Source organism: Papio anubis, unplaced genomic scaffold, assembly GCF_008728515.1.
Source record: "Papio anubis isolate 15944 unplaced genomic scaffold, Panubis1.0 scaffold286, whole genome shotgun sequence".
Taxonomy (NCBI): Eukaryota; Metazoa; Chordata; class Mammalia; order Primates; family Cercopithecidae; genus Papio; species Papio anubis.
Genome location: NW_022162955.1, coordinates 53021 through 76119, shown reverse-complemented (window position 1 = coordinate 76119; position 23099 = coordinate 53021). Strand labels below are relative to the sequence as shown.

At 39.8% G+C, this 23099-nt stretch overlaps 1 protein-coding gene across 3 annotated transcripts in view; it reads left to right on the top strand.

Annotated features, from left to right (window-relative positions):
* The window catches only part of LOC116268534 (tetratricopeptide repeat protein 39B), an 88130-nt gene that overhangs the window by 33385 nt on the left and 31646 nt on the right, over positions 1-23099 (top strand). For all 3 annotated transcript variants that reach the window (XM_031661886.1, XM_031661887.1, XM_031661888.1), the window contains exons 3-7: positions 2173-2283; positions 5334-5465; positions 6555-6631; positions 12523-12590; positions 16498-16562. In XM_031661886.1, coding sequence (XP_031517746.1) covers positions 2173-2283; positions 5334-5465; positions 6555-6631; positions 12523-12590; positions 16498-16562 — 453 coding nt within the window. The remainder of the gene's footprint in view (positions 1-2172; positions 2284-5333; positions 5466-6554; positions 6632-12522; positions 12591-16497; positions 16563-23099) is intronic.

The window sequence follows — 23099 nt, the reverse complement described above, 5'->3', positions numbered from 1 at the left end:
TGACTAAAACAACCTCCTTGCATTTATGTTCTAGAGAGGGAAGACAGACAAGCATGTCTACAAATGCGACACACACAAAATACTTTTGGATGGTAATAATGGTAGAAGGAAAAACAGTGAGACAGGATGGGAGGGGGTCAGCCAGGCTGCTCTGCATTAGCTGAGGTCTGAATAACAAGGAGGAGCCACGAGAAGACCTGCGAGGGGAAGGTGTTCTGGCATTGCCCTCGGAACCTACTCCTGCTAGAGGAGTCACTGAAGGGGCACTTTGCTTTCATGTCTTAAAGAATGAAATTAAAGAGGTTGGTGGGATGGAAACTCAACTTCAAATACTTACCAAGTTTATTTATTTATTTTTATTTCATTTCATTTATTTATTTAGTTAGTTTTTGAGACAGCGTCTTGCTCTGTTGCCCAGCTGGAGTGCAGCGGCATGGTCTCGGCTCACTGCAACCTCTACCTTCCAGGTTCAAGCAGTTCTCCTGCCTCAGCCTCCTGAGTAGCTGGGATTATAGGAGTGCAACACCACGCCCAGCCCAGCTAATTTTTGTATTTTTAGTTGAGATGGGGTTTCACCATGTTGGCCAGGCTGGTCTCAAACTCCTGACCTCAAATGATCCGCCTGCTTTGGCCTCCCAAAGTGCTGGGATTAGAGGTGTGAGCCACCGCACCTGGCCCATTTTATTTATTTGTTTTTTTGAGATAGAGTTTCACTCCCGTTGCCCAGGCTGGAGTGCAATGGTGCAATCTCGGCTCACTGTTCCTCTGACTCTGGGGTTCACGTGATTCTCCTGCCTCAGCCTCTTGAGTAGCTGGGATTACAGGCATGTGCCACCACACTCTGCTAGTTTTGTATTTTTAATAGAGATGGGGTTTCACCATGCTGGTCAGGCTGGTCTCAAACTCCTGACCTCAAGTGATTCACCTGCCTCGGCCCCCAAAGTGCTGTAATCAGTCACCATGCCCAGCCCCATTTTATTTTTTTGAGACAAGGTCTCTATCGCTCAGACTAGAGTACAGTGGCATGATCATGGCTCACTACACCACAAACTCCTGAGCTCAAGCGACCCTCCCACCGCAATCCCTGTAGCTGGGATTACAGGCACACACCACATGCCTGGCTTTTGAAAAAAACTTTTTTATAGAGACGAGTGCTCACTCTGTGGCCCAGGCTGGTCTTGAACTCCGGGCCTCAAGTATTCCTCCTGTCTCCGTCTCCTGAAGTGCTGGGCATGAGCCAAACATGCCTGCTGGTTTATTTCTTATCAGCATTTTTGTTTACCAGATCATCCTACTGCTCATTTACTTACTGAAATATTGCCCTTTTACAGGTCGTTACACAAAACATTTTAGAGATGGCTTTAAAGAACAAAATTTCTCTCAATCATAAGTGATTAATATAATTTTGAAAAAAGGATAAAATCATGACTCATATAGATACAAAAATGAACATGTTAAGGATTTTATTTAATCACTGATTAATTATTAATTATAGATGAGGACATTTGGCAGGTGTTATAACAGATTCAAAGGAGAAATCAAAACAGAACAAATTTCTGTGAAGTAAAGTATTGTTGAAATTAATGTGCAAATCCAGGAAAACTAACTTATTCCACAGCTGGGGAGGGAAGTTAGTTGAGCCTCTACTGGCCAGGCAAAATTAACACGCCTATAGACAACAGTTATTTTGCACTGCTATTAGTTATCTGCAATTTACAGAGTTGTAAGCTCCCTGGGAATCAGAATCTAATTACCTGTAGAGATCTCCTCCAGTGTCTCGGCAGTGCATGGTTTTCTAGTGAAGCACGTTTTTTTCCCATGTATAACCAGACTAAAATAAAATAGTCTTCCCCTCCTCCATGTACAAAAGTGTGGAATTCCTACCCTTACGGTCTTTGAAGCAGTGGGGAAGGGAACTATCATTTATTTAGCGCCTGCTGTGAGCAGCATTTGTCAGTTTACCTCATCTTCACAGCAGCCCCACAAAGTAGGTGTTGGTCTTCGCGTTTTACAGATAAGAAAATTGAGACTCAGGGATCTTATAGACAGTAAACAGCAAAGTTAGAATTCCAGCCTGTCCTGTCTCCAGAATCCACATACACACACTCCCTGGGGTCAACTTGTTGATGGTAAAACTACAGAAATTCTCTGTGTTTTTTTCTTGATCTTTAGTTCATCATCAACCAAGGTGGATCTCAAGAGTGGCCTCGAAGAATGTGCTGTGGCATTGAACTTATTTCTAAGCAACAAATTTACAGATGCCTTAGAATTGCTTCGCCCCTGGTAATTTACTTTGTGTCTTTTAGATAAAATATCTTTCAGATGTTTCTGATGATTCTTTGATGTCATGCTTGTAAATTAATTTATCTGTTCCCATCTGAATATTGATAAGCTAATTTAGTTCAGACCTCCTTACTTTGGTCACTTTTAAAATTCAGTTTAGAAATCTGAGTTTTCAAATATAATCAGTAGAAAATTCCTGATTGTTTTGCATATTTTAATCTCTCTTGTTCAGATATTGTCATCTTATAAGTAGTTTTATAAGGATTCAATTTTGCTTTCTTCAGTGAAATATTTTTATGTTTGTTCCTTTTAAATATTGAAAAAAATTTCCTTTGAAATGGGGAGGGGAAGAACCAGAATATGCTGATCTCAATGCTAAAAAGAAATTTAAGATAATAAGAATATTACTGGGGTTCTCTATTTGTTCGACAAACAAGTTAAGCAATTTAATTTCAATTAATAGTACCTGTTAAGTTTTCGGATGTGGCAATAAAACCTGTGCTTGCCTGTTTACTCGGTCTTTATCTTGACAATAGTCTTACATTGTGCCCTCAAACACTTGTTTAGATGAAGCTTAGACCTCATATAATAATTTCCTAGAAGTTTACTTCGGCACAAAAGTGGGCAATCTCATTCCTTACTTTGAGTGGTTACTAAGGTGACTGGATTCTGGTCATCTGAATCTTAGAGATTAATTGACCTGCTGAGGAGCTGCTATGGAAATTCTGTTAAGATTTAGAATAGCTGTAGTCAAGGTGGGTCAGCTGTCATTCCACAGGTTAAGAACAAATGATGAAATCGATGGTGAAGCCCTGTAGTCTAAGGAAATCTTTCAGTGTTGTCTTCAATATTTGCCTCACAATCTCCACCTTGCCTGTCCCGTGCTTTTTTCCCTCTGTCCTTCTCAGTCCCTCAGACTTCTCTGTCTTCTGTCTCTACCTCCTTTTGTCTGCTTGTCTTTCCCTCTCTCTTGGTCTCGCCTGTGTCTTTTCTCTGCCTGCTTGCCTGTCTTCTTTGGGTTTTTGAATGTTTTTATTGATGAGCCATAGTTGTACCTATTTTTGGAGTACATGTGATAATTCCTTACCTATACACAATGTTCAATGATCATCAGGGTAATTGGGTTATCCATCACCTCAAACATTTATCTTTTCTTAGTGTCAGGAACATTTATAATTATTCTCTTCTAGATGTTTTGAAATAACAATAAATTATTGTTAATTATAATTTATTATGAAATACTAGAACTTATTTCTTCCATTTAACTGTATTTTCGTACCCATTATCTCCTTTGATTTTTTTTTTTTTTTTTTGAGACGGAGTCTCGCTCTGTGGCCCAGGCTGGAGTGCAGTGGCCAGATCTCAGCTCACTGCAAGCTCCGCCTCCCAGGTTCACGCCATTCTCCGGCCTCAGCCTCCCGAGTAGCTGGGACTACAGGCGCCCGCCACCTCGCCCGGCTAGTTTTTTGTATTTCTTAGTAGAGACGGGGTTTCACCGTGTTAGCCAGGATGGTCTCGATCTCCTGACCTGGTGATCCGCCCGTCTCGGCCTCCCAAAGTGCTGGGATTACAGGCTTGAGCCACCGCGCCCGGCCGTCTCCTTTGATTTTTATTCAAACAAGTCTTTCTCTGCCACTGACACACAGCTGATCATGACATGGGATGAAAATAAACGATTTAGTGTTGTATTCAGTCAGGTTCATCTCTGAGTTTTATACATGTTTCACTGTTTAAATGGCTTAGGCCTGTAATCCCAGCACTTTGGGAGGCTGAGGCAGGCGGATCACCTGAGGTCGGGAGTTCGAGACCAGCCTGACCAACAGGGAGAAACCCTGACTCTACTAAAAATACAAAAAATTAGCCGGGCATGGTGGCACATGCCTGTAATCCCAGCTACTCGAGAGGCTGAGGCAGGAGAACCACTTGAACCCAGGAGGCAGAGGTTGCGGTGAGCCAAGATCGTGCCATTGCACTTCAGCCTGGGCAACAAGAACAAAACTCTGTCTCAAAAATAAATAAATAAATAACTAATACTTTTCCCTCATTTGAAATAATTTTTTCTTCTTCTTGAAAGAGCTTCCAGTTAAAAATGTGAGGTTTGAAACCACAATTAATGATTAACTTTGAGCTGCTCTGATTCCTTGTGGTTCTTTTGAACAGATAGTGAGTGTCCTCAATGTTCAGGACAAGCTGCAAATTACCAAAGGATGTTTAGACTATTTCCGTGGGGGCAAAAAATAATGTGGCTTGTATTTGTTGTGCATGGCAGCAGGCTGTTATGCATTAATATTTAAATTAAAAACAAAACCATGCATTAGCATTTTAAACCTTATAAATAATTAATACAGCTTAAGAAGTTTTGAGAAAATAAATGATGTTCTCACAGCCCGAGAATCTGGATGTCTGCCATCCGTTAGGAGTCATTAACATCCTTAAGAATCCTGAAGCAGTTCTCACTGTAACTTGATGATTTGAAATATCAAGAACTTTAATCAGGAATTTCAGATAATGGGATTAGACTAGATATAAGGTCTGACGTCTACTTTGGTCATGGCTCTTGTGACCAGCCTAACTTGTTCCAAAATCTTGTTTGCTCTTGGCCTTTGGCTGGAGAGGAGAGGAATTACTTTAAATGAGCCTTTATTTTTGAAAAAACATATCGGAATCTCTCTGTCAAAAAATACATTTCCAGCGGCCTTTATTTTAGCACTTACTTCAGAGCCAAAGGTGGTAGTATGCTGCCCTCTTTTCAACTGAAGACAGTGGGTTTGCTTGGAATCTGCCTGCAGGCTGCCCTCTTGTGTTGAAATAGGGAAATGCATATTGTCCCCTTCAACCTGGAACATTTTGTTCTGCCTGTGTGGGTTTACATTGGAAAGTCCTTGGTACTTGAGTTTTTAAGAGGTTATTTTTCACCACCCATATAATTTTGGTGATTATGGTGAAGGAATAAAGGTTACTGTGCAAGTCAGAACATGCATTTCCTAGGATTTCTTATGATCAGTATTTCCATTGAATTAAAATGTCTGAATTCCCTGTTTTCTCCCCAGGGCTAAGGAGAGTATGTACCATGCTCTGGGCTACAGTACCATTGTGGTGTTGCAGGCTGTCCTGACCTTCGAGCAACAGGACATCCAAAATGGCATTTCTGCCATGAAGGACGCTTTACAAACCTGCCAAAAGTATGACGAGTCATTCAGTACTTCAGATGTGACTGCAAACTTTTATGCCTTTGTGACAAAAATAATGTAATTTGCCTGACCAAGAGCTCTGTGTCTGAAATTGGCCACAGTTACAGAAAAGAAATTCAGCCTTGAAGCTGAAGGATTCCCATTTGGCATCTATATATTCCACTTTTCTTTTTGATAACCTGGGGTCTGAGCTACAGAGATCTGGGGGGGGGGATTTCTATGGGATTAGCAGCAAGCATCTCTCAAGGTAGATGACATTAGGTACTGCACGCCAAACCAAGCCATGCAAGGAATGTTTTTGTTTTAAGTGGGAGATGCAAATTCATGAGGGAATGTTTTATTTGTTTAAGAAGGACCTCTTTTTGAACACTTTTGTTTGGTGAAAATGAGATAGAGTTTTAGTTTTATTTTAAGCTTTACCCTGTGTGTATAGGAAGACCCTATCAAAATTTTTTTTCAAGGCAAAAGTAATTTTGATATCTTTTAAAAAATGATAAATGTTTCACAGTATGGGAGATGCTTGGTTTGTAGACATTTAGGAATATTCAAGAATCCAGGAATGGCTGGCTGCGGCACCCTGAGCAAATGGATGGGAGGAAATGACTGCTGTTGCTGTCAATTGCTTGATGTGCCGCTGGGACTAGGGCAGAAGGTTCATGATCAGAAGGTTAACATGGGTGAAATTGCATCCTGATATAATGGTGTTGTAAGCTCCTCAAATGAAGAGAGCTTCCAAATATTGCACTTTAACTTCATTTTTCACCTGTGGAGAATTTTACACAAATCCTGATTTTAGTTATCAGGATAAGGGAAGGTACTTTGGAGGTTAGTTTTCACTGGCGTGTGTGGGTTTCCCCACGTGGTGTTCAGTAACACAGACTGAGTTCCCGCAAGTGGCTAGCCAGTGCTGAGTGTAGAGTGTTGGAAAAGGATGATCTGTGTCCTACAGACTTCAGGGTTTAGAGTTTCAGCTTTTTGACTCTTTGGTGTGATAGTGACTGAAATGAATGGCAAATGAAAATGAGCTTAGCCTGATTTTTTTTTCTATTTTCTATCTCCCTTTTTATTTACTCGATGTAGATACAGGAAAAAATACACAGTTGTAGAATCTTTCTCAAGTCTTCTTTCTAGAGGATCCCTGGAGCAACTGAGTGAAGGTAAAAGTCATTTAAAAGATCACTTTTTTCCTTGATTTTAAAAGTTAAAAAATGATCATCTCATAAAATTCCATACTGAAGTGTATAAAGTCAATGGAATGTCTTTTTCTCTTCCCTATCATACTGACCTTCCAAAAGTAACCATTGTTAATAGTTCATTGTAAAGCCTTTTCTGCGTACATACTCAAATACATAAATAAGGTACACATAGGGTTTTTGTTGTCACTCATGGATTGTTCTTCTTTTTTTTTTTTTTTGCAAGCATAGAATCACATAATAGGTGTACATTTGACATTGACACTTTCCCAGGTCATTACATGTGAGTGTTTAACAGCTGTGTGATATTCCACAGGATTGATGTATTGTGCACCAAAATTGGATTTTCTCTATTGTTTTTATTTTTTCACTGTTACAAATAATGGTGTCCTAGAATCCTTATACATACAGATTCATGCATCTTGAAAAGTTATTTCATAAGATAGATTTCTAAAAGTGGAATAACCGAGACTGGCAGTTTGAAAAGTTACAATATTTATAGGTATTCCCAGTTTTTTTTTCCCAAAGGTATAGGTCAGTTTATATTCTTACCATTCATCTGTGAGAATTTCAGTTTTCCACAAGCTATTAAAAATTTTTTTCAAGGTGAAAGTAATTTTGATATCTTTTAAAAAATGATGTTTCACAGTATGGAAGATGCGTGGTTTGTGTACATTTAGGAATATTCAGGAATCCAGGAAAGGTTGGCTGCGGCACCCTGATCAGATGGATGGGAGGAAATGACGGCTGTTGCTGTAAATTGCTTGATGTGCCCCCTGGGACTAGGGCAGAAGTTTCATGATCAGTTCTGTCTTTACAGTGTTACACTCTAGTCCAGAATAGTTTCCAAGAAAGAAGCATCTAGATATTCCTGTAGAAGGAAAAAAAAATGTCCTTCAAATGTGATCATTGTAGAATAAAGCTTTTGCCATCCCAGGAGAATCTGTGCCTGTATTGTCATCGTCAAATGTGTCATCTGAAGAGGTGACACAAAATACTAGAATATACCATACTAGAAAACACAAAATACAAAGCTACTAGAAGTAGCTTTGGTTGATTAGAGCAAGAGCAGTTCTGGATACTGCTGTCAGAGTAGTTTCTAATGGTCAAGTATATGTCAGACATATTTTTGAGGGTGTTTTATTAGGAAGTTTTATTTATTTTGTTAGATGAGTATTATCAGCTTGTTTTGGACTTCGGAGAACTTGGGAACATGTGCACGATGTGAAGCTAGAGTATTGAGTATAGGAGAGGAATTATGAGACATTTCACATCTTTGGGACTTATTTCAAAGGGGCATGATGTTGACCCCAAAACCATGGTCAAACAGAATGGTATTTCATTGGTCACACTAGGCAGCTGAAACCTACATCTTTTTCTCTGGAAACTGACCTCCAACTATTTGTAAGAATTTATTTATCCCCTTGACTTCGGATAGAATGTGTCTACATATCTTCCGTCTTTGGGGTACTTATGTAAATTAGTTCCATTAGATCTAAAGTTCATTAAAGTGGGTTAATAAGAAATCAAATAGGCCCAAAAGAAATTGAACTCTTTTGTTGTATTCTCCTTTCTGTTACCCTCTCTATGGCTTCCCTCTAGTGGCCAGCTACTCAGGAGGCTGAGTGAGGCAGGAGAGTTGCTTGAACCCAGGAGGCGGAGGTTGCAGTGAGCCGAGATCACGCCACTGTACTCCAGCCTGGACAACAGAGTGATACTCTGTCTCAAAAATAATAATAATAATTTGAAAAATAAGATGCTCCTTTTTTTTTTTTTTGAGACAGAATCTTGCTGTGTCCCCCAGGCTGGAGGGCAGTGGCACAATCTCAGCTCACTGCAAGCAAGCTCAGCCTCCCGGGTTCACGCCATTCTCCTGCCTCAGCCTCCCGAGTAGCTGGGATTACAGGTGCCTGCCACCACGCCCAGCTAATTTTTTGTATTTTTAGTAGAGACAGGGTTTCACCATGTTAGCCAGGATGGTCTCAATCTCCTGACCTCATGATCCGCCTGCCTCGGGCCTCCCAAAGTCCTGGGATTACAGGCATGAGCCACCGCACGCAGCTGATAATCCTCCATTTTTAAAAAGCGTTCTGTATGTGCTATATACTGTCCTTGTTGCTTTTCTTAACATTTACCTGTCTAACCTCCTCGTTATAGACTTGGAACTGATCAGAGTTATAAACAAATGACCAGGATTCCCCACCTAGCAGAGTAGGGTTAACTGATCATTTGCCTTTCCCTAAGCCACAACTCTTTCCTCCGTAACCCACACTTTCTCCTTTAGGCAAGTAGAGAAGGGCACGAAATGTGTCATATATGGATAAAGGAAATATTGAATTATTTCTGTGTTAGTCATCTTGAAAATAGATGATACTGTGTTGTTATGTTTTTATAATGTCTTTGAACAATGGCACTTTAGGAAATCTGCAATAAAGTAGAAAATTACTTTTTACTAATTATAAAAAATAGTCTGGGCATGGTGGCTTGTGCCTATAATCCCAGCTACTCAGGAGGCTAAGGTGAGAGGATCCCTTGAGCCCAGGAGGCAGAGTGTATTAGTCCATTTTCATACTGTTATAAAGAACTGCCCAGGACCGGGTAATTTATAAAGGAAAGAGGTTTAATTGACTCATAGTTCTGCATGGCTGGGGAGACCTCAGGAAACTTAAAATCATGGCATGAGGTGAAGAGGAAGCAAGGCACCTTCTTCACAAGGCAGCAGGAAGGAGAAGGGCATGTAGGAGGAACTGTCAAACAGTTACAAAACCACCTGATCTTATGAGAACTCACTCACTGTCATGAGAACAGCATGGAAGAAACCAGCCCCATGATCCAAACATCTCCCACCAGGTCCCACCCTTGATACGTAGGGATTATGGGGATTACAATTCAAGATGAGATTTGGGTGGGGACACAAAGCCTAACCATATCACAGAGGTTGCAGTAAGCACAGATCATGCCACTGTACTCTCCTCTGGGTGACAGAGCAAGTGTCTGTTTCTACATAAATAAAAATAAAGTAAAGTAATATAAACTAAAATAAAATAAACTAATACACTTGTGAGTATAGCCTATTATGAAATACAGGTTTATTTAGACTTTCATATCTAAAGGCAATGCTTAGCTAACATTATTTCACTGCATCATGAAGATATTTACTCCTGTGGACTATGGAATTTACAATTAAGAGATATTCTGGTAGTTACCCACTCATAAGTACCTAATGGCTAATTTTGAGAACTAAAGAACTATGCAGTGTAAATCAAACACAGTGAAAGAGTAAGACTTTTATAAATTAAGCTGTATTTTATTCTTAGTGAGTTTGGCTGTCAACTGCAACCCAAACAGACTTTGTGTTCAAGGGAGCATGTCAAAACATTGTAGCTTTAAGTGTGTGATTTGTTTTTCCTCTTGGTAATTTTCATTTACATCCTTGAGTGTCTGGTTGTCTACAGGAGTGAGTATATTTCATTAAACTTTTCATGGGTTTAACGTGGAACATACTAGTTTTTTTCTCTTGTGGCTGGCGGATTGCCCCAAATGGGTTTCAAATGGCCTTTATAGATATTTATATGCAGTGAGTGCCTAGGATGTGAAAGGGATTTAATATGACAGATATTTATTTGCGGAATGCAAAGTTCAAACTCTCATGCCTTTTCTGTTTGCCTTGATCCCTGTGCTGCTCTTAAATTTGTTCATCTTTCACTTAACCCTGATCTGCCCACCTGTCTGCTCAGATCTCTGAAAGGACTGACTCACTGTTGCCTCCTGAATCAACTGTAGACTCTAACATTCAAGGCCATTTATAATTGAGCCTTGACTTAACCCTTCCAGCCTCATTGCTGTCTCCTCCCTTGACTGGCTTTTCCTGAAGGTGCTCTGGGCTTTCCTTGCTCCTGTTACCGGCCCACTCCCCTCTGCCCCCCACCCACCGCCACCATCACCACCACAGACTTCATCCCCTCTGCATGTACCCCAAGCCAGCAATCTGTATTCCTGAGCAGACTTTCATAGCTAATACTTCCTGATTCTCACTCTGTCACAGAATTACCTAGGAAGAGGATATTCAGGTGACTGTGTAAAAGTAAATTACCAGTTGGTATCCCACTGAACACAGCTAGAAAATCACCAGGCACACTTTGAGGAGAGGTGTTCTGAAGGACTGAGACCCTGGCTGTGGGCATGCAGGCTGTAACTCCTCAAGTTTGGTTTGTCGTGACTTTGGCCCCATCTCTCTGTGTGCTGTTGAAGACCTTAGCTGCAGAGGGGCTTCTTTGTAAATTAAACATTTGGAATATGAGCATGGCAGGAACTTGAACCAATTTGTGAGAACCAGTGGGTTGTATGTGTGTATAGGGTGGGGGTGGGATCTATAAGTGCAAGAAAGTACTTGTTGTCGTCTAAGTCTATTAGCAGTAATCCCAATAATACAGAAATACTCTATTTTCAGTCACATTCCACATAAAAATGCTTTCTGAGCTTTTATCAAAAAGCAGTGGCATGGATCAAGGGCAGTAATCTCAGTGCACTCAGCTAGCATTGATCCAGTGCTAACTCTGTATCATGAGCTCTGCGTGCAGTACCTCATTTGATCCTTCAGCTGTGAACCAGAGGTGGTGTTAGTGGCCTTTATAAATGAGGAAACCAGCAGAGAGGGGACAAGGTCCTATAGCCAGTACATGGCAGAGCGTGTTTAGCAGCCCAGGCTATTAAATACCCCAGGCTCATTTACTTAAATATCATGCCAATTTGCATCTCATGGATAGAGCAAGAATCTGCTGACTTGTATATGGAAAAAAGTAAAGATTTGTCTCTCCATTCTCTGCAAGTATAATGGGTTGTTGGGAAGCTAGGGTATGTGTTTTGGGGTACTCCACAGGCCCCTGGGATGCACAGAGCCCCACCTAACCCCTTTTTGAGAGTACCTTATTCTTGTGCTAGACATCTACATGATCAAATTAGCCTAAAACTGGGATAGTGCTGTCTCTTTTTATATCAGATCTTCACATATGAGGAGTCTTAACATGGCCATGCAGTACGTTTCTTTTTCACTGAGCTCTAGAGAATTGCTGCTTTCTTTTCAGGTAGTTAATGTGTCTGGTTAGTGTCATGGTTACCATACCTTTATATTTTAGAAGCTAGCATTCATACATTTAATTTAGTTTTTTTCAACTTTTAAAACTATGTTAAAGTTGTTTTGTTGTTGTTTTTTTTTTGAGACGGAATTTTGCTCTTGTTGCCCAGGCTGGAGTGCAATGGCGCAATCTCAGCTCACCACAACCTCCACCTTGCAGGTTCAAGCGATTCTTCTGCCTCAGCCTCCCAAATAGCTGGGATTACAGGCATGCACCACCACACCTGGCTAATTTTTGTATTTTTGGTGGAGACGGGGTTTCTCCCTGTTGGTCAGGCTGGTCTCTGTCTCCTGACCTCAGGTGATCCACCCACCTTGGCCTCCCAAAGTGCTGGGATAACAGGCATGAACCACCGCGCACAGCCAAAGTTTTATTTTACTAATTAAGTTAAAAAATAAGTGGTTTCCTTTTTTTTAAAAGTGCTTTTAAATGTTAATTTCCCCTTGTGAGCTGAGTTTGGGTCTCTGATACGAAGTGACTGACTCTTTGCAGTTATGTTTGAACGGGGATGACCTCCCTGAACACTTCACACATTCCAGGAAAATCTTCCTGACAAAGTGAGAACTGGGGTTCTCATTCTGCTTTTGTGGAAGCACAAGGGCCATCTAAGTTTTGGGGTCTCTCTTGGGTTAATTTATCTGCCAGTCTTTCCTGAGCATCACAGAGCAATCACTTTGGATATGGGACTTTACTTAATATAATTTTATTTGTTTTTCATAGAGGAAATGCATGCTGAAATCTGTTATGCCGAGTGTCTCCTACAGAAAGCTGCACTCACGTTTGTGCAGGTAATGAATATTTGGCTTAGAATTTATATTGGCTGGGAAGACAGCCAGTGCTGCATAGAAAAATGTGGTGCATTCTATGTCAAAGCTTCAGTTCTTTTGACTTAGAGTTGTAATGGCAAATATTTGTTATTCTGATAAACTTTGGCTGAAAAAAGATGCTAGAGAGTTTTGTTCCTCCTCTACTGTACTTAAGAATCTATTTCAAATTGCACTCCACTGGGAATCATTGCCCTTTAAAGACTGTGCCTTTAAAGAAACTTTAGGCCAGGCGCGGTGGCTCATGTCTGTAATCCCAGCACTTTGGGAGGCTGAGGTGGGCGGATCACTTGAGGTCTGGGGTTCGAAACGAGCCTGGCCAACATGGTGAAACCCCGTCTCTACTAAAAATACAAAAAAAAAAAAAAAATTAGCCGGGCGTGGTGGCGCATGCCTGTAATCCCAGCTACCCAGGAGGCTGAGGCAGGAAAATCACTTGAACCTGGGAGGTGGAGATTGCAGCAAGCTGAGGTCACATCACTGCATTCCAGCTTGGGTGACAGAGCAAGACTCCGCCTCAAAAACAAAAAAGAAACTTTAAAGAAACTGCTTTGCAACTGCCACATCTAATTTTAAGATGCATCTGTGTGGAAACCGGGAGAATATTCCGCTTTGTACTTTCTACTGGTAGAGGCCGCACATGGGAGTGGCCTGGGCAGAGGAAGTGCCCCGTTTTACACCACTTGCCTCAGTGAAGTTCAGTTAGGCATACATGGAAAGTTCATGTACACTTCAAATTTTATTTTTCCCCTCCTTTCTGTATTCTAATTCCCCTTTCTTTTATTTCTTCCTTTGGAAAAACAGTTTTTTAAAAGTCACTAAACAATTAATCCTTTTCTTATGAGGCATTTTAATTTCACCTCTGAGAATTGGTACAGTCAGTACCTTGCCTATTTCTGTATCTTCCAATGCTTCTCTAAAACATAAATCTTCACATAATGGCTTCATGGGTGGCAGTGATGGCTACAGTGAGAGTGAGGTGGAGTAGAGAGTGTAAGAAATCAGAAAGAAATTCAACTGTAAAATGGAAAAATCTTCCTCAATCACAATCTTTTTTTTTTTTTGTGGAGGGGTGTGGGGTGGTTAGAGCCTCATTCTGTCACCCAGGCTGGGGTGCAGTGGCGCGATCTTGGCTCACTGCAACGTCTGCCTCCCGGGTTCAAGCAGTTCTTCTGTCTCAGTCCCCCGAGTAGCTGGGATTACAGGTGTGCGCCACCACACCTGGCTAATTTTTGTATTTTCAGTAGAGACAGGTTTTCACCATATTGGTCAGGCTGGTCTCGAATTCCTGACCTCAGGTGTTCCACCCATTTCAGCCTCCTGAAGTGCTGGGATTATAGACGTGAGCCACCATGCCTGGCCACAATCTTAAATTATTTGGCAGTTGCTTCTTTCTTTTCATGGAGGTTTACCTCTTAGGTTGGATTCTGGTTTAATAAAACGGAATCACTGTAGCCCATGACCCTGTTTCCTAAAACATAGACGTTACAAAGGCTGGTTGATAACAACAGTCTTATTGCCTCAGTAAGCATCATAATGATAGTCATGGAGGCCCAAGTTTTTTTCTGTTTTCCAAACAGGGATTTGGCAATCAAATCTGGGATTTGGAGGCTTATTTTATGTTTGCGGACTTGAAATTAAAGAGATATCCATATTTGTGCCCTCTTCCTCATGCCTCCTACCCAATCATTTTTATATTCATGCTGCTTTAGCCTTTTAAAGATTGTGCAACTCCATCTCTTTCTGTCATTGTTCTAGAAGAGGTGCTTATCCACTCTTTGCTGAACTGTACAGCAACCTAGTGACTCTCCCTCTCTAATTTCTTTTACCTTCAGCTCATTCCCTATTCTGCAGTTGAGGGTTGAGTACCCTCTTAAAAACGAGTCTCTGACTTGGTCACTTCTCTGTTCAGCATTCACTAGCTCTTACTGACTATGGCAGTATTCTGTATCAGAATATCACAAATGAGGGGGGTACTTTTTCAAACAAAACTGGTACCTCCTCTCTATGTTCCCTTACCGCCCCCGCCCCTGCCAACACACACACACCTTACAGGTGTCCTTGGATGCCACTGACAGCGTTGCATATTGAGTAGCATGGCTGGAGGTAGCTTTCTTAACTCCTTGGTCATTCTCTTTGCAATAGATTCTTCAGCAGTGTGGAATTACATATGCACACATGGCCAAACCCATCATGATCCTGAATGCCGCCCCGTCTTTCCACTTGAGTTTTACTTTGCTTACAAAGTTCACATCTGCTTTGCCTTTCTATACCTGGCCAGTTTCTAATTATTTTTGTGCTTAAAGCACCAATGCTTCCAGGAGGGATTTCTGGCCCTCTCCATGCTACTACTTTGTGTTCTCATGACATCCTGTGCATGATCCCATCCCCGTGCATGACTCCGTCCCTATGCCTGGCTCCTTCTCACACATGACGCCTTCCCTTAACATACTGTATTACTTTCATCTGTTTTTGCATTTGGGTGCCTGGTATAAAATAGGCATTAAATTTAAGTTTGATGAATCCTGAAATGAAATATGTTTTTTTTTTTCGAGGCATATTTCAAGCTAATTTAAGAAATTCTTTTCTGGTTGGTATTGGATCTTATGTAATCATAAGATTCCTTAAATTAAAAAGATAAACATTGAATTTCATATCTATTGATTCTTATAATAATTAGAACAATAAATATTGAAGCAATTAATGAAATTAGTAAATGAAAGTCAGTTTTTCTTTTGCTACAGGAGGATGCTTAAGTATACAAGAAATACATAGCAGAGCATTTTCTTTTTTCTTTTTTTGAGATGGAGTCTCGCTGTGTCACCAGGCTGGAGTTCAGTGGTGCGATCTCGGCTCACTGCGGCCTCCACCTCCCAGATTCAAGTGATTCTCCTGCCTCAGCCTCCTGAGTAGCTGGGACTACAGGCACCCGCCACCATGCCTGGCTAATTTTTGTATTTTTAGTAGAGATGGGGTTTCACCATGTTGGCCAGGATGGTCTCGATCTCTTGACCTCGTGATCCACCCGCCTCGACCTCCCAAAGGGATTACAGGTGTGAGCCACTGCGCCCGGCCAGAGCATCTTTCTGATATCAATAGACTAGAAAAACTTTCTCTCTGGAAATGCAGAACATAGGACTGTCTCCACTAGCACCATCTATTAGAGTAACTTCCTTCAAGTGGTTATTTGATGTAATTTATTGAGAGATTGTCTTAGAATCCTAGAATGCTGACCCTGAAAACGCCATTCATCCAGGCCAACTGCCTCAATTTTATGGTCGATGACCATCAGACAAACAGAACTGAAGTGGTTTTGTTTTCCTAAAACAAAATTGCATAGTAGTGACAGCCACTTCAGAAACTAGACCAGTTATTTTGGGCCTGGAAATGTGTATGTGTAAAATTCGCAACATTTAATAGACTCTGACTGCTAAAGTACTCTGTGAAAGAAGGACCATTGTCCCCTTTACTGGGTGTAATGTACTGGAAGGTTTGGCCTTAGAGCAGATTGTAAAGTTGTCCAGTTTAGATTCTGTTAAACCCACAAGAAAATAGCTCGGTAGATGTCGATGTTTATTAAAATAATTTGGACCACATATGGGCCCTCATTGGTGAGGATTACCTCCTTAGTAATATAAAATAATTGAAGGATTTTACAAGCATTTTCTTTTTGTTGTCCTCTAATGTAGAAGAAAAAGTACCCCAAAAACTTTTAAATGTAAAGCAAGAGTATGTGTTAATTTCAAAATTATGTCCTCAAAATGCTTTTTTTTGTTTGTTTTTGTTTTTCTAATCACATAAACACACAACTGTGGGGACAATTTAAACTTGTTTGCTAAATAATCTAATTTTTTAACTGAATTATTTTCAGGATGAAAATATGATCAACTTCATCAAAGGTGGACTCAAAATTAGAACAAGTTATCAAATATATAAGTAAGTTAAAAAGTAAGATGTGATTTGTAAATAATTCTGTGCTGTATACTCCTTTGTTCTTCACAGTTCTCCTAAATTAAGTTTGACTAGGAGATTTTATTTCGTGTTGGTAAAAATGAACTTGATTTTTTGCTGAGTGTGTATTCAGTGTTATAGGACAACAGAATTTAAGTTTAAATACAATTTTAAGAGCAAATTAGTTGAAAATAAAGCTACTGACATAATTTCTGATTAGATAATTTGAGTTTCTCCTTTGAACAATTTATACATTTAAAATTATAGTAATATCTTTGGTTCAGATTCCAGAGCAGCACTGCCCAGTAGAACTTTCTGCAGTAGATGGAAATGTTCAGCTGAGGTGACCATAGTGTTGTTCATATCCTTATTGATTTTTTTTTTTTTTTGGTATGGAGTCTCGCTCTGTCACCCAGGCTAGAGTGCAGTGGTGCGATCTCGGCTCACTGCAAGCTCCACCTCCCAGGTTCACGCCATTCTCCTGCCTCAGCCTCCTGAGTAGCTGGGACTACAGGCGCCTGCCACCACGCTCAGCTAATTTTTCGTAATTTTAGTAGAGACAGGGTTTCACTATGTTAGCCAGGTTGGTCTTGATCTCCTGACCTCGTGATCTGCCTGCCTCGGCCTCCCAGAGTGCTGGGATTACAGGCATGAGCCACTGCATCTGGCCATCCTTATTGATTTTTATCCAGTTGTCTTTTATTTACTCAGTGTTAAAGTCTCTAAGTTTGAATCTGGAATCATCTCTTTCTTCCTTTAGTTCTGTCAGTGTTTGCCTCATATATTTAGGAGCTCTGTTGTCAGGCTCATATAATATGTATTTATAATTGTTCTGTCTTCCTAATGAATTAACCTTTTCTTCATCTTGAAATGTCTCTATTTAACTCTGGTAATATTCCTTGTCTTGAAATCTGTTATGTCTAATATTCATATAGGCACTCATGCTTTTTATAATTAGTCTTTGCATGGTATATATTCTTTTACTTTAAACCTATTTTTGTTTTCATATTTAAATTGTATTTTTAAATATTTAAATTGTATTTCTTGTAGATGCACATAGTTGAGCAGTTGATATGTTTGCACTTATTACTGCCATTTTGCTTTTTCTCTTTGCCTCATCTGTTCTCTCACCCTTTTTTCCTGTCTTCTTTTGCTCTAATAATATTTTTAAAACTGTTGTTCTCTTAGCTGTACTCTCTTTTTTTGTGTGTGGTTGCTCTAGGGTTTATAATATTCTTTTTAACTTATTACAGTCAACTTAGAGTTCATATTGTAACAGCACTGGACATAAATTGTAAGAACTTTGTGTAAGTGTAATTTCATTTACCACATTTTGTCCTTTATGCTTTTTTTTTTTTTTTTGAGACCGAGTCTTGCTCTATTGTCCAGGCTGGAGTGCAGTGGTGCGATCTCAGCTCACTGCAACCTCTGCCTCGTGAGTTCAAGCAATTCTTCTGTCTCAGCCTCCCGAGCAGCTGGGACTACAGGCATGTATCATCATGGCCAGTTATTTTTGTATTTTTAGTAGAGATGGAGCTTCACCATATTGGCCAGGCTGGTCTCGAACTCCTGACCTCATGATCCACCTGCCTCGGTCTCCCAAAGTGCTGGGATTACAGGTGTGAGCCACTGCTCCTGACCCTTTATGCTATTTTTATGATGTATAGCACACTTACATATATTATAAACCCTACAATACAGTGTCAGACTTTCCCTTTAATCAGTTATATGCTGTAGTCTTCTCTCTTTACCCATATTCTTACCATTTTTCATATTCTTATCCAAAATGGTAAATATATTTCCTGTTTACTTTCAGACTGAGGAACTTCCTTTAACATTTCTTATGGGTGTCAGCTTTTAACAAATTCTGTTTTCATTTATCTTAAAATATATTTACTTTTTACTTTTTCTTTTCAAGGTTATTTTTGCTAACTACAGTATTCTGAGTCGATGGGTTTTTCCTTCTTTCAGCTCTTTAAAACTGGCTTCCCATTGTAATAAAGCCTCTGTTATTCAGTTTCCATTTGTATTATTGTTCTCCTATATATAATGTGTCTTCTCTTCTGGCTTTTTTGAAGACTGACTCGTTTGTATCTTTAGGTCTCAGTAGTTTGACTAGGATGTGCCTAAGTGTGGTTTTGAGAAATTTGTGGTCATAATTTTTCAAACTTTTTTTCTGCCCCATTCTTACTTTCTTCTCTCCTGAGACTCCTACTTTGTTCCCTTCATTTTCCACTGTGTGAAAATATGTTTCAAATGCATATTTTATATTTTTCCAGAATTTATGATAGTTATTTGTGGGAAAGTTAATCCGACATAAGCTACCCTGCCATTACTGGGTAAAATTAGTATTTTAAGAGGTACTTCCATTGCAAATCCTTTCACAAAACTGTGTTTCATCCAAAATCCTGGAAAGGGGTGGTAGATCTTGGGTACCTGACATGCTGTTCTATAGATTTCTTTGTGAAGTATTTTTAGAAAATATAAACAAATGTTAAATTCAATGCTAATTGCTGTTTTAGTCATCAAAACTTAAAAATACTAAAGGAATTAAAATAGGCCTGTAGAGGCAAAGACATACAGTTATACCTCAGAGATATTTTGGGTTCCAGACCACTACAATAGAGTGAATATTGCAATAAAGTGAGTCACAAATTTTTTGGTTTCCTTGTGCATATAAAAGTTATGGGCCGGGCGCGGTGGTTCACGCCTATGATCCCAGCACTTTGGGAGGCCGAGGCGGGCAGATCACGAGGTCAGGAGATTGAGACCATGGTGAAACCCTGTCTCTACTAAAAATATAAAAAATTAGCTGGGCGTGGTGGCGGGCACTTGTAGTCCCAGCTGCTTCGGAGACTGAGGCAGGAGAATGGCGTGAACCCGGGAGGCGGAGCTTGCAGTGAGCCCAGATTGCGCCACTGCACTGCAGCCTGGGCAACAGAGCGAGACTCTGTCTCAAAAAAAGAAAAAAAAAATGTTGATACTGTACTGTATTCTATTAAGTCTGCCACTACCCTTATGTCTACCCTAATTGATACACACTTTTTTTGCTAAAAAAATGCTAACAATTATCTGAGCCTTCACCAAGTCATAATGTTTTTATTGGTGGAGGTCTTGCCTCCATGTTGATGGGTGCTGACATTCAGGGTAGTGGTTGCTGAAGGTTGGGGTGGCTATAGCAATTTTTTAAAAAAGGACAACAGTGAAGTTTGCCATACCTATTGACTTTTCCTTTCGTAAAAGATTTTTCTGTAGCATGTAATACTGCTTGATGGCATTTTACCCACAGGAGAACTTCTTTCAGAATTAGAGTCCATGCTCTCAAATCTTGCTGCTGCTTTATCAGCGAAGTTTATTTAATATTACAAATCCTTTGTTGTCATTTCAACAATGTTTATGGCATCTTTACCGGGAGTAGATTTTATCTCAAGAAACTACTTTCTTGCTCATCCATAAGAGGCAACTCCTCATCCATTAAAGTTTCATCATGAGATGGCAGCAGTCAGTCACATCTTCAGGCTCTACTTCTAATTCTAGTTCTCTTGCTGTTTCTAACACCTCTAAGTTACTTTCTCCACCAAAGTCTTGAACCCTTCAAAATGATCATGAATGTTGAAATCTGCTTCTTCCAAACTCCTGTTAATGTGGACATTTTGACTTCCTTCCATGAATCATGAATGTTCTCTATGACATGTAGAATGATGAATCCTTTTCAGAAGGCTTTCTATTTCCTTTCCCTGGATCCATTAGAGGAATCACTATGGCAGCAATAGCCTTATAAAGTGTGCTTCTTAAATAATAAGACTTGAAAGTCAAAATTACTCCTTGATCCTTGGGCTGCAGAATGGATGTTGTGTTAGTAGGCATGAAAACAATATAATCCTTGCATACATCTCCTTCAGAACTCTTAGGTGACTAGGCACATTTTCAGAGAGTAATAATACTTTGAAATTTTTATTTTTATTTTTTTTCCCTGAGCAGTGGATCTCAACAGTAGACTGAAAATATTTAGTAAACCATGCTGTAAACAGATGTGTATCATCCAGGCTTTGTTGTTTTAGTTATAGAGCACGGGCAGAGTAGATTTAGGACAATTGCTAAGGGCCTTAGGATATTTGGAATAGTAAATGAACACTGACTTCCATTTAAAGTCACCAGTTCCATTAGCCCCTAACAAGAGTCAGCCTGACCTTTGAAGTTTTGAAGCCAGGCATTGACTTCTCCTCTCTAGATATGAAAGTTCTAGATAGCCTCTTCTTCCAATAGAAGGCCATTTTGTCTACATTGAAAATTTGTTGTTTAGTGCAGCCACCTTCATCAGTGATCTTAGCTAGATATTCTGGATAACTTGCTACTGCTTCTACATAAGCACTTGCTGCTTCACTTTGTACCTTTTTTTTTTTTTTTTTTTTTTTGATATGAAGTCTTGCTCTCTTGCCCAGGCTGGAGTGCAGTGGCATGATCTCAGCTCACTGCAACCTCTGCCTCCCAGGTTCAAGTGATTCTCCTGCCTCAGCCTCCCGAGTAGCTGAGACTACAGGTATGCACCACCATGCCCTGCTAATTTTTGTATTTTTAGTAGAGACAGTGTTTCACCATGCTTGGCCAGGCTGGTCTCGAACTCCTGACCTCATGATCCGGCCACCCTGGCCACCCAAAGTGCTAAGATTACAGGTGTGAGCCACCGTGCCTGGCTGCACTTTTATGTTATAGAGATGGTGTCTTTCCTTAAATTCATGAACCAACCTCTGTTAGCTTCCAAGTTTTTTTTCTTCAGCTTCCTCACCCCTCTCAGCCTTTATGGAGTTAAAGAGTTAGGGTCTTGTTCTGGATTAGGCTTTGGCTTAAGGGAGTGTTGTGGGCGGTTTGTTCTATCCAGACCACTACAGCTTTCTCCATATCAGCAATAGGGCTGTTTTGTTTTCTTATCACTTGTGCATTCACTGAAGTAGCACTTTTAATTTTCTTCAAGAACTTTTCTTTTGCATTTACAAGTTGACTGTTTGGCACAAGAGGCCTAGCTTTCAGCCTGTCTTGGCTTTTGACATACCTTCCTCACTAAGCTTAATTATTTCTAGTTTTTGATTTCAAGTGAGAGAGGGGCGACTCTTCCTTTCACTTGAACACTGAGAGGCCACTGCAGAGTTACCAATTGGCCTAATTTCAATATTGTTTTGTCTCAGGGGACAGGGAGGCCTGAGGAGAGAGATGGGGGAACAACCTGTCAGAAGAGCAGTCAGAACACACACAACATTTACTGAGAACTTTCTCTGTCTCATATGGCTGTGGTTCATGGCCCCCTCAAACAGTTATGGTAGCAGTAACATTTAAGGTCTTCCATCACAGATCACCATTAACAGATGCAATAATAATTTAAAAGTTTGGAAATTTTATGAGAATTACTAAAATGTGACTCTGAAACACAAAGTGAGCACGTATTGTTGGAATGTGCTCGAATACGCTTGCTCAACACAGTGCAATACAGTGAAGTGCAATAAAACAAGGTGTGCCTTTCCATATCAGTGAAATGAACCGCAGGGTTTTTGAAAGAGACAGCATGTGTGTGTGCATACATGGATTTACACACACATACACACACACACTTACCTGGGAATTCAAAATATACTAAATTCCTTTATATACATAGGCCCTTTCAAAACAGTGAAGAAAGGTAGGTACTTTAGGAAGTGTTTTTGGGAAAATTGTTCATTTTATGGAAAAATCATTAAGACGAAAAAAGTCCATATAAGTTTAATATTAAAAGATTTAAAAAGAATCCTAGCAGGAAACATAAGAAAGTATTTTTATAATTCTTAAATATAAAAGCTTTAAACTTTTTTATTTTTCATTTTTTCACTTTGAAATAATTTGAAAATTTTTACAAAAAATTTCCATATAGCCTTCACTCAGATTTACAAATGTTAATATTCTGCGGAAGCACATTACAATGAATAAAATCAGGACACTGACATGGATACAGTATTAATATTTACTCCATGGCCTTTACTCACATTTCTCCAGTTGTCTCATCAATGCCCTTTTTCTGGCTCAGGATCCAACCTGGGATCCTGGATACTGAGTTTAGCTGTCATGTCTCCTTAGTCTCTTTTCATCCGGAATAGTTCCTCAGTCTTTGTCTTTAATGATGTTGACACTTTAAAAGAATAAACTGGCCAGTTATTTAGTAAAACAACCATCATTGTGGACTTTTCTAACATTTCTTCATGATTAAATTCAGATTATGAATCTATGGCAAAAATACCATAGAAATGATATCATTAGGTACATGATGTCAGTTTCAAAGACCTTTTAGCCATGGCATAAAATCAGAAATCAGAGGAAATTCATTGAGCTGACTAAATAAGCATGCATCATTTTATTTGGCAAAATACACCATAATAAAAAATAAATGACTCAGGGAAAATGACAGCAGGGGATACTTGTAGGCTGGTGGGCATCTGAATTGACTCTCTAAACCCTTAAATTTTTTGTAAACTGGAAGTTAGGTCTATAGGCTTGCTA